Below are 18121 nucleotides of genomic sequence, written 5' to 3'. Positions count from 1 at the left end.
TTCATGCTTGTCCTAGAGCATTTGGTACTGGTGATCATCCATCCCCTCTCTCCTTGATTACCATTTCTTGTTTTGTTTTCCTACCTCTTTCCCTGCCCTTTTCCACCCCCTATGCTTTGTTGATTGCTTTTCCATCTCCTGCCTTCCAATTTTGGCTATTCCCACAGGCTTAGTCCTCAGCACTCTGCTCTTCTTTCTTGCCCCTAACCCAGAAAGGCCAACATTTCCCACGTCTTTAGCTAGCTAGCACCTCTATGCATATGACTTCTAAACTTAAGTTCTCAGCTGACCCAAATTGAATTCTGGTATTTTCAGCTGCTTCTAGAACATTACCATTTGTAGCTCCTTTGCTGCTTTTTTAAATTCAGCATATTTAAAATCGAACTTTTTGGGGGTACCTGGGTGGCTCAGTGAGTGAAAGCCTCTGCCTTCCACAGGTTGTGATCCTGGGGTCCTGGGATCAAGCCCCGCATCGGGCTCTCTGCTCAGTGGAGAGCCTGCTTCCTCCTCTCTCTCTCTCTCTCTGCCTGCCTGTCTGCCTACTTGTGACCTCGGTCAAATAAATAAATAAAATCTTTAAAAAAAAAAAAACCGAACTTCTCAGGGCACTGGTTGGCTCAGTCAGTGGAATGTACAGCTCTTGATCTTGGGGTTGTAGGTTTGAGCCCCATGTTGGGTGTGGAGATTGCTTAAGGATGAAATCTTAAAATTTTTTAAATTAAAAAAAAATATTGAATTTTTCAAACCACTTTCTTCCCAAACCTCATGACCTGGAGCCAGCTTACATGGGCTCACAAGAGCTGAATACTAATTTTGTGAGCTGGTTGCTAAGCACAGCCATTATGAAAAATTAAATTATATAAACTTACAATTAAATAAATTATTTCTAAAATAAAGGTAATAAATACTCAAAACACATCACCTCATAATTATTTTACTACTTGTTAATATTATCTACACTCCTGACATTAATTATGTTAATTATGTCTGACGGAAAAGTATATAATGGTGTGCTGTTGTATATTTCTTTCCAACATTGCAGTTAGTGATATTATATTAGTGGTTGGAAATTGGTCGTGGTGGGAGTATTTATTTATTTATTTATTTATTTATTGTAGTGGGAGTATTTAAACTACAGAAATCAACAAATGCTACAAGTCTGAGCTAGATGTGTTACTTTGTCTAAGACTTAAAGTGGTGGAGGAAATGTTAATATTGCTGGTTAAAATAAAAAATATGTTATATCTATGTTCATATTGTGAATAGCACAAAAATTAAAGAAATATTCCCTCAGTTTTTGAAAGCTGTTACCCAATTCATCGTGAACCATTTTCTCCAACTGGGTAATCTACCTATCACCTTCTTAATCCTTTATTCACAAAGGACAAACGCTCATACCTTCCCCTCACATTTCCACCTCATACCCTCATATTTCCACCTCTGTATCTTGTCTTCTGTGATTTTTACCATCTTCTTTCTGTCAGAACATTTTCTAATCCTTCCAGGGGGTCCCGAGTGGCTCAGTTGGTTAAGCATCTGACTCTGGATTTCAGCTCGGGTCTTGATCTCAGGGTTGTGAGATTGAGCCCTGCATCAGGCTCTGTGCTCAGCACAGAGTCTGCTTGAGAGTCTCTCCCTTTCCCTCTGCCCCTCCCCCAGGTGTGCTCACTCTCTCTCTCTGTCTCTCTAAAATAAATAAGTAAATAAATAAAATGTTAATGCGCCTCCCTCCAGCCCCCCAGTCTTTCCAGTTCTTTCTCTTCCAGGAAGCCTCACCAGCTAATTCCAGCCTTTATCTCCCCCCCACCCAATGTAATCTCTACACTCAATGTAGGGCTGTAACCCACGACCCCAAGATCAAAGTCACATGCTCTACCCACTGAGCCAGTCAGGCACCCCATAGCCATGATCTTTTCTGACTCCCATTCTGTTTGGAATGCTAGAATATTATAACTGGAAATGACGACTATACAGTTTTTCATTCAAATGTGAAATCCTAGTATCCTGGTCTATGCTTGAAAAAAGCCGCTACTTCTGAAAGTAGCCCTTTTTACTGTTGTCTAAAGAACAACTTATGTTGAAAATGAATCTGCTTCCTTATACTTGCCACTTGCCACTGATTCTGCATTGTGTCACTCAGTGAAGTTGTCACTGGACTTGGAACGAACCAGAACACCTATTGCCACTTCCTGCAGTTATGTGACCTTAACTTCTCAAAGCCTCAGTTTCCTCAGTTCCTTCAGGGCACTGAATAAACTTCATGGGGCACTTGTTTGGATTAAATAAATAAAATGAGATTATGGCTGATTGTAAAATCATATTGGAAAATGCATATTGTAAAATGGATTGTAAAATGCATATTGGCTGATTATAAAACATAGCAGTTATTGGCAAAGACTAAATTCAGAGAAAGCCCAAACTGAGGCCTGTTTTTCCACTTGTGACCTTGGGCAAATTACTTAACCTCTGTGCCTTGTTGCCTCATGTGTAAAATAGGAGTATTACCTACCTTATCAATGAGAAAGAGAGGAGATCATGTGCACAGCATTCATTATGGTGTTTGACATTAACCACATATTTTCCCAAAGTTAGATCTGTTTTCCCATATTTTCATTTATAAAATTGGAAATTTTTTTTTTCACAAGGAAAACCACCCTCAAAAGGTTTTTTAATTTATTTTGAGAGAGAGTGAGTGTAAGTAGGAAGGGCAGAGGGAGGGGCAGAGAATCTCAAGCAGACTCTATGCTGAGCATGGAGCCAGATGCTGGGCTCGCTCTCATATCCCCGAGATTGTGACCTGGTCTGAAAAAAGAAATATTTGATAAGAGAGAGGAGTTAACATATAGGTACACCCTGTGAAACACTGGGTACCTAGCATTTTTGTTTCCTTTGCATTCTGGAAGGTTTTTCTTTTTTTTAAGTTTTTATTTATTTACGTAATCTCTGCATGCAGTGTGGGGCTTGAACTCACAACCCTGAGATCCAGAGTTGCATGCTGTTCCAACTGAGGCATCCAGGTGCCCCTGGAAGGCTTTTCTGATTCTGACTGGACTCATCTGTCTGTTATTGGCCATTGTATCACATTTTGGTCCAAAATAATTCCTGAGAGGTTTCAGGATGATTGACTCTCCCTCCACTTGCCCAGAATTTCTAGAACATTATTCACAGTTGGCTATAGTATGTAATGGATCTGGCTTCAGTTTTTAAAACACATATGTTTCTGTTAAGTGTAACTATTTCATATGTATTGTAATCCAAACTGAAAATTTCTGAATTTTATTATTGTTTCCTGTTTCAAAGTCTTTAATCTGTGTTTACCTAGAACCAGAAATTCTTGGGTAACTAATAAAAGAATTCAAGATCAAATAAAAGTCAGTCTGTTTCATTCTCATCCACAGGTCCGCAAGCACATCAATGATCTTTATGAAGATCTGCGGGATGGCCACAACCTGATCTCTCTGCTGGAGGTCCTCTCGGGCATCAAACTGGTGAGTTTCTCCCTTCTTATGAATGCAGCCCTATTAATGACCTACTGTTCCATCTTGTTGAATGCCAGGAGTGGCCACCACTGCCTGCTCTCGGTTATGTGGGAGGAAGAAGTAGAAGACATTACTGGTGGACTTAGTTTCTAATTCAGACTGTTTTAGAATGATATAATTTCATCTTAATGGGAAATGATGTATCATATTCTCATTTCTTGATGAAATCAGGTATCTGTTTTATTTCTTTCATATCTGCATTTTTTTCTCCTTACTTGTTCTTTATCTGTTTGTAGATAGAGTATTTCAGGAACAGTAGATTCACATTTAAAGATTTTTTAGTAAGGTGTGTTTTTCATTCTAGAGTTTTATTTCTCATTTATATAGCCTCTCCTCCTTTTCCGTCTACTCTGAATTGTTTTATTCTCTGTATTCAGCTAAGGATATGGAGTTCACATTTAAAATCTCAAAGTTATTTTTAGAGTAATTTAGAGTTATTTTTTGGAATTCACCTCACTTTCTTCTTTGATTCACTGAGTCTCACAGGTTTGGGAAAGTACTAAAGTTGGTATGTGACCACAGCCCTGGATATGCAGTACGTTTGAGTTCCTTGGATAGTTAAACATGCCTGCCTCCTCCCAAACGTGTTAAACATTTCTTTAGTGGGAAACACCTACATACCTGAAGGCAGATCTTGCCTGGGCTTCTTTGCTTGTCAGATAATAGTTCTTGTACTTGGTTTGTTTGAGGGATCAAAATAACCCCACTTGTGGGCTCTTTGTTTTGTATATTTGAGCCTAATGGAAGCAGGGGAATCCTATGCAGTTTGTGTTCTGCCTCTAGTGTCATAGACAACGTAGTTTTCATTTAAAAGAGTCCAGCGCTGAATACTGGAAACATCTCTGGGGAGTGAAAGAACCGAAATCCAGCCCACTCACTGCCTTTGGTGAATTCTTAGTCATTGTTTGCTCTGTTTCTAGAAGGAAATTTGGCACATTAAATTTCACTCCTTAAGTAATATTCAGTTTCTTCAAGGATTGGGTCTTGGCTTCCCATGGCCCCTTTGTTTTGGGTTCTCATCTTTTTTGTCTTAGAATAGAATTACTTTTATAATTTTTTTAAAAGATTTTATTTATTTATTTGACAGAGAGAGATCACAAGTAGGCAGAGAGGCAGGCAGAGAGAGAGGAGGAAGCAGGCTCCCTGCTGAGCAGAGAGCCCAATGTGGGACTTGATCCCAGGACCCTGAGATCATGACCTGAGCCGAAGGCAGCGGCTTAACCCACTGAGCCACCCAGGCACCCCACTTTTATAATTTTTAATGGACAAAATTGACAGACATTTTTATTAGCCCAGCTGCTACAAGTGAATTCCAGTTCTTATCTGGCCTTCAGTTATAAATCTCATAAGTAATCAAAATGTCACTTTCACATTCCTGGACTTTATTCTTTAGCACTCACAAAGTTGCATTTTGGACATTTTAGCTGGGATATCTGATTAACTCATAGTGATTTTTATATTGAAAATGATTCTTTTTGGGACACTGCTTACAAAAACAGGCTGAAAACACTCCAGTCTAATTTCTTTGCCCAACCTTTGGAAACCTGCAGGTTCTTTATGGAGTATTCATAGGGTATCATCTTTTCACTAAGAACCATCCAGATATCTCTTCCACATTTATTCTCACAGTCTCTTTCTCCTTTAGTTAATTCACAAAAAGAGAGGGTGGGTAGCCAGGGAGAATTGAAGATTTGTTTTCTTTTTTTTTTTCCTTTTAAATATTTTATTTTATTTATTTGAGAGGGGGTCAGAGACAGAGAGAGAGGGGAGAGAAAAGAGGGGCAGTGGAAGAGGGAGAGAGGGGGACAAGCAGACTCCATGCTGAGTGCAGAGCCTGACACAGGGCTCAATCCCAGGACCCTGAGATCATGACCTGAGCCAAAGTCAAGAGTCAGATGCTTAACCGACTGAGCCACGCAGGCTCCCTGAAGATGTTTTTCAACATTAAGTGTTCCATATAACTTTGTGATCTGGTCTTGATTCAGTTTTGCAAGTTTGGGGAGGTGGGAGGATATTTTCATATTTATTTTCAGTTTTTTAAAAAAATGTTGCATTCATTTCCTTTTCATTTTTGTGTTATGAATTTCCTGTTACTCTGTCCTGTCTTTGCCTTGGTGGTGGCCAAAGGAGCCAGCAGGGCTGAAGACCCTCCGTCTCGTGAGCATGCCCTCCTGGCGCCATACAAACAGCGAGGAGCAGGAGGAGGAAGATGATGATGATGTAGTAGGTCCTCCTGGGGATGCCAGGATCCCAGCTGGCACTGCAGGGCCATCAGAGAGTCTGAGGTTCTCAAGGTCTCCAAGTAACTTAGTTACCAGCCACCTTCTTCCCTCTGCACCTGGGAATTTGGGTCCCAAAGAAAGTGGTTAAAACTAATTGTGCCTCTTGCCACTGTTAGATGATCCTGAAGTAGGGATTGTTTTGCTTATCTGAGAGTGGTTGGCACGAAAAATAATCATGGTGTTTGGAGGTGTCAAGTGCCTTTGTGACCTGGAGACCCATAGCCTTCTGGTGGCCTTGCTGTGTTGTCTGAGTCTGGATTGCAGAGCTGTGGAAAGTTTAGCTGAAGGCATGAGAGTTAATTGCTCTTGGCTCCACACTTCAGACTAACTCTCACTCTCTCTCCACCTCTAGCCTTCAGGTTCTCACCAGACACCATGTCATCTGTTTTCAAAACAGCCTGTTGTTTGCAAACCACTCACTGCATGGATATACTCTGCCTTGGTCAATAATATCTCTAGTTGCTGTAGAGGACAGTGATTTTAACTTGCATGCTCTTAGGGTATTTATTTTTGGTGGGGAGTACGAGGAGTAAAGATAAGAATGTGTAAGAAGGGCATTTCCTGTTTGCAGGCCCTATATTATAGCCCATACTCTTTCTCCAGAAACACAGATTAGGCAATATCCCTATTTCCAGTCCTCTTAAGGTCATTTCCCCACCTCCTCAATCTCCCTGCCCATTGCCTTAGACTTTTCAGTTTCACAGGCTCTGTCATCCTCAAAGCCATGTTCACAGGTAGTTTAGCTGAAATGACTGAAAAAGAGGTTCTTGCTAGAAAGATTTTTCCTAAATCTTTGATATAAGAAGTTATCTTGCTGCCCAGAGAGGACTCAACCTCATTGCAGATTATCCTTGTGTGGGAGCGCTATTTGGGGGCTCTCAGAGAGGTGCTTCTACCCTTATCTTTACACATGTTGGCTTACGTTTTGTGCGGTTCAACCTGGGGCAATGTTCCTTGGTGCAAGCACCTGCCGCAGAGCTACCTTATTATTCATCAGCCTTTAATTAGTACCACTTTGACATTTACAAATGAATTGGGCATATATATTATATATATATCTAGTGAGAATGTTGTCTCAGGCCCAGTTTTAGTAAAATAAAAGTAACATTGGAAAATGAGCGGAAGAAAAGGTGCCAGAGGTAGGTAGCCACCCCTGCATGTTCTCACTGGGCAAATGGATTTCAAGCACTTTGGAATGGATAATAGCTGAGCTGTGGACAGGGCACCAGAGGCACCAGAGGATGGAGGTGAGCTTCTTTCCTGTGGCTCGTCTGACATCCTGGACTGAGTGACTATCAGGAAATACTTTCTTTGGAGTATCATGTTGAACAGCCATACCTCACCAAGGTTTTCGTTGCTCATGGTATTTCATAGTGGGTAGAAGGTGGCTTTCTTAAACGGACACCCCTCTGCCTGGAAAATAGGTTTCTTCCTGATTTTTATCTCATTTTTACATTTTTTCTCTGATTTATTGAGCATATATAACTCTTCATTCCCTGGTTTAAAATTGGCTACTTCTAGCTTCTTTTGCCAGGTTTTTAATAAGGTTGGCTCTATTAATGTGCAATATGCAATTAAGACTTCCCACCTTCCCTTAAAATAGCATTTAGCCGTGATTTTAGGAGCCGTAGAGCCAGGATTTGTTCCCACTACCTGTACACCTAGAATCAGGTTTTGCCCCACTGTGGCTGCAGCAGGACCTGTAGAGAAGCCATGGCACTGGTTCAGCATTAGGACTCAGTGCACACTGTGCGCTCATAGGACGGCAGTGGTAAACAAGCATTTTGGAGGCCTCAGGGAGCATGGCAAAGCACACAAAGGTCCTGCTTTTTGTAATGCTCCCATGGCTGGCTTCCACCATGAGGAATTCCTTGTGATTCTCTGGAATGAGAAAGAAGTGGGGTCTGCATGGGTAAATTGGTGTAGCTAAAATTAACACGTGTTTCTGTTTGTTTGCAGCCCCGGGAGAAGGGCAGGATGCGTTTTCACAGGCTGCAGAATGTGCAGATTGCCCTGGACTTCCTAAAGCAGCGACAGGTAACATGAGTCCATGCTTTCCCTATTCTGCCTGGGAATGCTGGCATTGAGTCCCCACTTACGGGAGTTCTCAGCACTCCTAATGAACCCTCGGTAATTGCTACATCTGACTGGCCCAGTCTGAGTCTTGCTTGCTAGTGAGCAATTGTGTTATGGTTGGTCGTCCTTGCATAGAGCCCGTGGCCTTCCTGAGTGGGACAGTGTTAACAGAGAAGAGCAAGATCTGAAGATTGAACCTTATGGACTCACCTTAGGTGGAGGTCAAAAGAAAGATGGAGGGCGCCTGGGTGGCTCAGTGGGTTAAGCCGCTGCCTTCAGCTCAGGTCATGATCGCAGGGTCCTGGGATCGAGTCCCGCATCGGGCTCTCTGCTCAGCAGGGGGCCTGCTTCCCTCTCTCTCTCTCATTCTCTCTCTCTCTCTCTCTCTGCCTGCCTCTCCATCTACTTGTGAGCTCTCTCTGTCAAATAAATAAATAAAATCTTTTAAAAAAAAAAAAAAAAAAAAAAAAAAAAAGAAAGATGGAAAATTAAGGTCAGCAAAGAAGATAGAAAAGGGTACAACACCCAGGAAGAGGAAAAACAAGAAGGTTACACTATCCTGAAAAGTAGAGGAGGGGCTGGTCAGGTTTAGCCGTTGTATTGGTGCCACATGAGGTCTGAAGGAAAGGTCTGAGCCACCAAGCATTGGTGACTTAAGAGTATGGTCTGAATAGAGCAGGAAAGCACTTGGAGTTTAGTGGGCTTCGTTATAGAAGGGGAAAAAAAGAAGTTTTCAACATGTTTTTGGATGTAGGAGGAGAAGCCAGTGAAGAGAGGCAACAGAAATGAGGCTGAGGAGGAGTACTGAGTGATAAAATGTTACCTCTGGGAGATGCCTTAGAGAGGTACAGGCCCAGTTTCTGCATCTTCTAGATAAGGACACTGAGATCTGGACAGGTGAAGTGACCTGCCCCCAAGCATACAAGCTGGAGCGAGCTGGGACTTTTACCTAAGTCTCCTGTCATTGAGGTTCAGTAATCCTGCCACCACCCATGCTGTTTCTCCCCTTCCTTCCCACTTCCTGATGGATGGAACCAAGTCCAGGAATTGGGGATGAGATGTGAGCACAGGTGGTATGGTTATCTTTGAAAAAGAAAAGGAAAATGCTCCTTTCTCTGAGACACAGGGAGAAGGAAGGAGGGAGAGATGGTGATGCAGGGGTGGTGTGTGGCGGGAAGGAAGATGGGCGCGGGGTCTGAGAGTTTGTCTGCTTAGAGCCAGCCATGTGGAAGAGCTGGGTCTAGCCACAGACAATAGCTTGGCCCAAGCTGACATAGAATGGTATGCATATTTTTAGAATTAGTTCATTTTTGTTACTTTTATCAGTAGTTCTTATTAACTTGGGAAATTCTTCTCTGTGTTCCCAAAGCAGTTTAGTCCCAATATAACATCTACTACTTCATTATTTCTCTGTTTGCTGTCTTGTTATATAGGCCCTGTGAGGACCAGGAACAGGATCTTAATATTTTTAAATTCATCACCTGCCATAGTGAATGGTCTGTAATTGACACTTAATAATTATTTGTTGAAATAAATTAACAAATGAAAAGTAGTGGGAGAATTAGAGGCAGTATTTAGGGGAGTAGAGAAAACAAGATTGGGAGTATCTGTGTGTAGAGCTGGAGGGAATCTGGAGGTTCTTAATAGCCAAGGTCAATTGAGAATTGATTAGCTACACATCTAAATAAGGACCAAGGGTAGATTTAGTTACTGTAATCAAATGAAAATGTATACAGATAAGAACAGTAGACTCAGAGAAGGGAAGGGGGAACTCTAGAACAGCTCTTGGTGATGGGGAGGTCCAAGTTGTAATTGTGTGGGTATCCAAAGTAGAGTAAAAGCAGAAGTCCTCAAAATGGAGAAGGCACATGAATTTTGCAGATGAGGTGATATTTGAGTCATTGAAATGAGTACTAATATCGCCAGTTTTAGGAGCTAGGTGTTAAAATCATCAAGGGTTAGGAGAGATTGGAAGGTAGACTTCAGAATGGAAGAGGCAAGCTGGTGGAAGTGTGACCAAAGAATATGGCCTTGGCTGATACCACAGCCTGCCAACTGTGGGTCAGTGATTGGTGATTAGAAAACTATTCTCAATCTATAAGAGCTACTTTTCTTTCTGGATATACAGGCGTCTTTGTTCAGGCTGCTATAATAAAAATACTATGGACAAGGTGGTTTATAAGCAGCAGCAATGTATTTCTCACAGTTCTGGAAACTGGGAAGTCCAAGAACAAGCCATGGCTAGCAGATTCGGTGTCTGGTGAGGTTCTGTTCTGGTTCATAGTCTGCAGTCTTCTGACTGGGTCCTCATCTGGTGGAAGGGCAAGGGAGCTCTCTGGGGTCTCTTTTACAAGGGCACCATTCCCATTCGTGAGGGCTTCCCCCTCATGACTTAATCACCTCCTCACCTCTAAATGCCATCACACTGGGTGTTAGGATTTAACGTATGAATTTTGGAGGGACACTGCCATTTAGCCTGTACTTCCAGGCCACCATTAGTGTGGGGGAGAAGTGAAGTTTGTTCAAGGTCTCTAGAATTCTTTAGAGACACATAGATTTCATTTCAATTGGAGAGATAGGACGGTTCAAGGACAGTTTGTCACAATTGAACAAGAACTCCATGAGGGTGTGACAAGAGAGGCTAGCTGAGCTGGTTTTCGTGGTATCCTCTCAGTTTCAGCACCAAAAGTCCCATAGCCCAGGAAGTCTCTCAGTTTCCAGCACGTGAGACTGTTGGCCACCCAGCGGGGGATAAGGCCCCTGTGTCTATGCACATTGTGTTGTTGGAATGAGATTTTACAAGTAAAAGCAGATGCTAGTGGAGGCATGGGCAGGTGTGGATATCTTCAACAGAGGAGGGAAAATAGAAGGTAGGAGCAGGCCAAAGACCAGTAAGGAGGAAGATCTTTCAACCCCCTGCCCCAGGGAAAAAACAAAGAAAAAAAGTCAGGGCTGCGATGACTTAATAAAAAAGCCACTCAGGATACCATGTGCTTATTACAAGGTTGCCTTGCTGGTGGGAATGCAAATTGGTGCAATCCTGTTGGAAAATAGTTTGGCAGTTTCTTATAAAGCTAAACATACACCAACATATACCAACAGTCCCACGCCTGCCAATTTACCGTATAGAAATGAAAGCATATGCTCATGAATCTAGGAGCTTTATTAATTATTGTCCCAAACCGAAAACAACCGGAATGTTCTTCAGTGGATGAATGGGTAAACACAGCATAGTCTGTTGATACAACTGAATACTACTCAGCAATAAAAAGGAGCAAACTACTGATATATGTAACATTGAGGATGGAGATCTCAAGGACATTATGCTCAGTGGGGGGAAAAAAGCCAGTGTCGGAAACTTACATACTATATGATTCTATTCATACAACATTCCAGAACAGGTAAAACTGGGAACGGATCACTGGTTGGCAGGAATTAAGGGTGGGGGCAGGGCATGACTACAGAGGGGTAGTCACCTTTTTGGGATAACGGAACTGTTCTATTATCCTGATTGTGTGGTAATTACCCACATCTATACAGATGTTGAAGCTCAGAACTGTGTGTGCAGGTGCGTGTACACACACACACAATCATTTTAAGTGTATATAATGCTGAAAATCTATAAAAATGAACTCACAACAAAAATTCCCAGAGCTTTGAGATCAGCTTCTGTTTCTTTTCCAGGTGAAACTAGTGAATATTCGCAACGATGACATCACGGATGGCAACCCCAAGCTGACCCTGGGCCTGATCTGGACCATTATTTTACATTTCCAGGTAGGGCCTTTGAAGTTTGGGGTCACTGTTGCGTGGCTTGGACATTGCCTAGAAAGAGCCGGAAGCTGTACAGCCTTCCATGAACCGAGCGCCTAGCCTTCCTTCTCTGTGCCAGGAACAAGGATGAGAGCAGGAGTGGCCTGGGGACAGAGCTGTTGTGGCCTAAACCCAGAACTTCCTGCTCATTTGCATGCTGAAATGGGAGTTTTCACTTGTCTGAGTGTTGACAGGTTGTTAGAAGTCTCTGCTGAGTCAAAACTGGCTCTTGGGGACTCAGAGTGTGGAGGGTTTGATGCTTTAGAAGGGTAGAGTGAAGGCTTATAATCCTGCTTTGATGTAGACTTTTCCTCATCTCTAATGATCTTAAAACAAGCCTGGCTAATTATAGCACGGCCTTTGTCAGTTTGGGCTTCTCTAATGAAATACAGGCGCACCTTTGAGATACTGCCGGTTTGCTTCCAGACCACCACACCAAAGCAAGTCAGATGAATTTTCTGCAGTGTGTATAAAAGTTATGTTTACACTATACTATAGTCTATAAGTGTGCAATAGCATTATATCTTTAAAAAAATGCACAAACCTTAATTTAAAAAATACTTTATTGCTAAAAAATGCTATTACCTGAATTTTCAGTGAGTCATAATCACTGATCACATATCACCATAATGGATGTAATGAAAATTTTGAACTGTTGGAAAAATTACCAAAATGGGACCCAGACACAAGGTGAGCAACTACTGTTGGAAAAATGGCACGGAGAGACTTGCCTGACACATGGTTGCCATAGACTTTCAATTTGTAAAACAACGCAGTATCTTCAGAGTGCCATAAAGTGAAGCACAGTGGGGCGAGGTGAGCCTCTGATTAGGTGGCTTAAGCAGCAAATACTTTTTTTCTCATGGCTGTGGAGGCTGCAAGTCCGAGATCAGGGTGCAGCCTGGGCAGGTTGTTGGCGGGTGCCCTATTCCCAGTTAGCTCCTCACGTGACCTTCCCGTGGCACACGTGTGCAGAGAAAGCGATCTCACATCTCTGCATCCTTTTATATTCATCCCGTTATGGAGGCTCTGCTCTCATAATGTCATCTGAACCTAATCACCTCCCAAGGGCCCCCGCCTCCAAATATATCACATTGTGGGCTAGGATTTCAACTCGAATTTTGAGGAGACACAAACATTCAGTCCATATAGCAGGCACCTTAGCAGCCAGGTTTGTATATGTGCTTTTTAAAAAATTTTTTTTTTAAAGATTTTATTTATTTATTTGACAGACAGAGATTACAAGTAAGCAGAGAGGCAGGCAGAGAGAGAGGAGGAAGCAGGCTCCCTGCTGAGCAGAGAGCCTGATGTGGGGCTTGATCCCAGGACGCTGGGATCATGACCTGAGCCGAAGGCAGAGGCTTTAACCCACTGAGCCACCCAGGCGCCCCTGTTTATGTGCTTTTAACAAGCACAAGTGTCGCTTCCATCAGACTCAAGAGCAGTGGCCTCTTGGTTGTGTTCACATGGTCACACGGCCTTCTTGTTGCTGCTCTCGTTCTAAGAGGGCAAATCCTTTTCAAGTTTGGATTGCTATTGGAAAAGTACAGTCTTATTTTTTTTTTAAAGATTTTATTTATTTATTTGGCAGAGTGAGAGAAAGAGAATAGGCAGAGAGGCAGGCAGAGAGAGAGGGGGAAGCAGGCTCCCCGCTGAGCAGAGAGCCCAACTCAGGGCTCCATCCCAGGATCCTTGGATCCTGAGACCAGGACCCAAGCTGAAGGCAGAGGCCCAACCCACTGAGCCACACAGGCGCCCCAGTCTTATTTTTATAAAAAGACTGTTTTGAATCATTTTAGCCCAGCCAGACAAAGCTGTTTCTCAGACAGCTCCCCCATACACAGTTGCTGTTTATGAAGATGAAAGATTTGAAAGAGCACTTCTTGAGCAGGTAAGAAAAGAAGGCTAATATAAATAACTCAAGGCTCTGACTCCAGGGGCTACAGAGTGGCTGTGATGTCCTAGTTGGAGCACTGGAGCCACCTGCTGGTTACAAGCAGAACAACAGGTGTCCCTGAATTCCCAATTACCTGAGAAAATTCTGAGTTTGGTGCTTATTTCTTGGGGCTCTGGTTTGGAGGCAGTGCTGGTAATCTGCAAAGTATGGAAGTAATATGTGTTTTTGTGGAACCACAGGGTGTCTTCAGGCATGCTTTTGGTGTGGGATAACTAGGAACATGAACTTGGCAAGGGTGCCTTAGGGTGGGAACAAGAACTTTGTTGAGCTTTCATGGAGGACTAGAGTTATCCCCTGGAAAGCCTTAGGATCACGGGAGGTTTTTTGTTTGTTTGTTTGTTTGTTTGTTTTGTTTTGTTGTTAGTTTTTAAAGAAACTGTTTTGGTCATTTGTATTTTTGCCACAGACCTGTCCTCACTCTGATTGCCCATTGTTGGTCTCATAGGTGTGAGGTGAGAGGACTCTATTCACTATGTCTCTGTTTTCCCTGACTGAAACTCAGTCTCTTTTTAAAAGGGAGACTCATGGGCCAAGGAATAAAAACTGAATTGGTTAATCAACACCTTGCTTGGGACAGAGGACTTGGGGGTAATGAACTGTTCCTTTCCTGAACATCTCCATCAGGAAAATGCTTACCCTCTCTTTCTTTAAAAATTTCTTATAAAACTTTCAAGTATTTATAAAAGTAGAGAAAATAGTGTGAAGAACTACTATGTACCCATCACCTGACAATTCCTGACTCATGGCCACTATGATCTCACCTGTATCCTTTGACCCCATTAGGTTATCTTGAAAGAAATCACAAATTTCATTTGTATGTATGTGTGTATCTTTGAAAGATAAAGATTCATTTTTTAAAAATTTTATTTATTTATTTGACAGCAAGAGAGGGAATACAGGCAGGCAGAGGGAGAGGGAGAACCAGGCTTCCCTGGTTCCCGCTGGTCAAGGAGCCCCATGTGGGGCTCCATCCCAGGACTCCAAGACCATGACCTGAGTCAAAGGCAGACGCTTAAGGACTGAGCCACCCAGGCACCCCAAGATAAAGATTCTTAATTTAAGCAAACTATTAATAACACTCTAAGCCTCAATAATTTCTTAAAATCATCAATATTTGATTAGTGTGCCAATTTCCCTAGTTACCTCATTAAAAAAAAAACAGTTGGTTTCTTTGAATCAGAATCCCAGCAAAGTCCATGTATTGCATTAAATTCCCCACCCCCTCCGCAACCTTGCAATTCATTGAGGAAATCAGGTCTTTTGTCCTTTAAGGTTTATAACGATGCTGATAGGATCTCTGGGATATCTTTTAAAACAGTAACCTCCATTCCTCTGTGGTATTGCTTATAAACTGGTGGCTTAGCTCTAGAGGCTCAGTCCCATTCAGGTTCCTTTTTGTGTGGTGTGGAGGGCGAGGATGGTGGTGTTGAGTTGTATGCTTATTGCTACGTATCAGAAGGCACGTGTGGTTCAGCTGTTATTAGCCTGATCCACCCATTCCCTATGAGCTGTTCACTGAATAGTAGTTAGCTGTTCACCTAACTACTGATCATTATTGCAAGTTCCACTATTTCATTAGAAGTTACAGAATGGGGACACCTGGGTGGCTCAGTTGGTTGGACGACTGCCTTCGGCTCAGGTCATGATCCCAGAGTCCCGGGATCGAGTCCCGCATTGGGCTCCCAGCTCCATGGGGAGTCTGCTTCTCCCTCTGACCTTCTCCTTGCTCATGCTGTCTCTCACTGTCTCTCTCTCTCAAATAAATAAATAAAATCTTTAAAAAAAAAAAAAAGAAGTTACAGAATGGTGCTACTCAAGTTCTTTCATTCCATCTTCGTTATTTAGCTGGAGTACTTCTGTAAAGAAGAATTTCACTTCATCAGTTACCCTGAGATGTATCTCCCATAGGAAAGGGGAGCCAAAGAAACTCTCTGAAGTTTCTTTCTTTTTCATTTTTTCCCCTTTAGTATCACTTATGACTTACAGATTTTTAGCAGACTTAAATGTTTTGCAATAAAATACAACTATCATTCTTCCTAATACTCAAATTACTTCATCTTTGACCAGTGAGAGCTTCCTAAAGTTGACTCTGAGTCCTTTGGCATGATTTCTTTGGTCCTTTTTGATAATGTCTTTTATTTCTTGTGATGAGATGTTCCAGACTCTTTTTGTGTATTTCTTGTCCCAGGCTTGAACAGCTATTTCTCTAAGGAACTCTCATTCTGACCACAATCTGAATGCTACTGGGTTGGTCAGTTTTCTGTGGATGGAGCTAGCCAATGTATTTTTCTTTTTTAAAAAATCATGAATTTATACTGATTTATCTCATTCAGACTTAAATTATAGAAGTTTTTTTTTAAGTTTCTTTTTTTATTTTTTAGTAATCTTTACACCTCATGTGGGGCTCAAACTCATGACTCCAAGATCAAGAGTCACATGCTCTTCCAACTGAGCCAAGCAGGCGCCTCAAAATTATAGTTTTATTTAACTTATTTGATTTTATATCTCTTTCCCTCATGCTGAAAATCTTGATTCTCACAACAATAACATATTACTTATTCCTTTTTCAATTCCTTGTGTAACACACATACATGTAGGTGTTGTACAATCACATGTATATGTTAATGTAATGTATTTGAACCAAAGCCACAGTCTCAGTGTTCTTAACACTGTATGATTAACAGTATGATTACTGAGAAGTGTATGATTTCGTTGCAGTTTTCTTTGTCCTCTGGGTATATCCTCTAAGGATGTACAAATAATTATATTTTAAAGTCATTTGAAAAAAATAATCTGTTTTTGTGAAACCATTAATTCAGTACATGATTAGGTTCATTTGTTTTTATTTGCTTCTGCACTTTTAGGGATTGCTTTTTCCCCCTTTCAGTTTTATTTCACATTATATAGACCATCTGTATTGTTCCAAAGGGACGTTTTAAAAGTGAACATGAGGTATATTCAGAGAAGCCTAGCTTCCACACCTGTCCTCTCCATCCTATTTCTTTACCTTCCATTTAGTTTCTTAGCCATTTAAAACACTTTTTTGGTTGCCATTCTATTGTTTGTTTATTTTAGGAAAATACTTTCTTTTTTATAAAAATGACTTTATTGAGGTATAATTTATATACCATAAAATTGACCCATATCCATTATACAATTCAATGATTTTTATGAGTTATATAACCATCACCAAAGTCCAATGTTAGAACATTTTCATCATACCAGTAAGACCCTTCCTGCCCACTTATACCACCATCCTCCCTCTCCTCCCCAGCCTCAGACAGCCACTCATCTATTTTTGGTCTCTATAGATTTGCCTGTTCTGGACATTTCACATAAATGGGATCATGGCATATGTGTCCTTTCGTGTCTGGCCTCTTTCCCTTTGCCTTAAATTTCTGAGGTTCATTTCCATTGTCGCATGTGTCAGTATTTTATTCCTTTTTATTGCTGAGTACTTTTCTGTGGTATAGATACAACATGTATTTTGTTTATGCAGCCGTTGATGGACATTTGGGTTGTCTTCATTTTTTGGCTGTTATAAATAATGTTGATATGAGTATTTGAGTACCAGTCTTCGTGTGGATGTATGTGTTTTTTCCCCCCCTTGGATATATACCTTGGAAGGAAATTACTGGATTATGTGGTAAGTTTATGCATAACTTTTTAAGAAACTGCCAAACCATCTTCCAGAGTGGTTACACCATTTTACATCCCCATCAGCAACCTGTGAGGACTCTTATTTCTCCATATACTCGACAAGATATGTCATTGTCTGTCTTTTGATGATAACCATCACAGAAGGTGTGAAGTGGTATTTTCTTATGGTTTTAGTTTACAGGAAAACGTATCCTTTAATTGAATTCCACAAACATTTCCTAAGGACCAACGATGAACAAGGTCCTAGATAGAGTCTGTGGGACATACAAAGGGAACTAGACACGGACTCAGCCCAAGTTCAACTGAATAATTCAGGGAAATGAGAAGAGATGCACCATAAAATAACTTGATGGAGATTTAAAGAATCAGGAAGGTATGAGGCGGGAAGATGGAACATAATATGTACTCAGTAATTAACAGTTATTGGTAGCAACTTGTTAAAATTATTAACAGACCTTATAATTTCCATAGCTTTTGGCTTAGCCCACTGCTCCCTGCCATGTTACCAGTTTCACTAGAAAATATAATACTTTTGGTTTCGTCTGTCTTTTGCACACATATTGGCTACCTGCTTTTCTGTATTCACTATTTCAGCATGGCCGAATAACTATTTTGTCTTTCCGTAGAGGGCAGCTCTGCTGCCAGGGTATCTTCTCAAATGCAACTGACTACAAATTCTTTTTCTTTACTCTTTTGGTTTTTTAAAAATATTGTATTTATTTGACAGAGAGAGACACAGCAAGAGAGGGAACACAAGCAGGGGGAGTGGGAGAGGGAGAAGCAGATTTTCCACC

General features: G+C 41.5%; 1 protein-coding gene across 1 annotated transcript in view; it reads left to right on the top strand.

Annotated features, from left to right (window-relative positions):
* The window catches only part of MACF1 (microtubule actin crosslinking factor 1), a 339095-nt gene that overhangs the window by 136985 nt on the left and 183989 nt on the right, over positions 1 to 18121 (top strand). The window contains 3 exon segments of the mRNA XM_032302100.1: positions 3399 to 3488; positions 7781 to 7858; positions 11582 to 11674. Coding sequence (XP_032157991.1) covers positions 3399 to 3488; positions 7781 to 7858; positions 11582 to 11674 — 261 coding nt within the window.

This window comes from Mustela erminea, chromosome 10, assembly GCF_009829155.1.
Source record: "Mustela erminea isolate mMusErm1 chromosome 10, mMusErm1.Pri, whole genome shotgun sequence".
In the NCBI taxonomy this organism is placed as follows: domain Eukaryota; kingdom Metazoa; phylum Chordata; class Mammalia; order Carnivora; family Mustelidae; genus Mustela; species Mustela erminea.
Note: the sequence above shows the minus strand (reverse complement) of the source record. Positions and strands in the feature narration are given on the sequence as shown.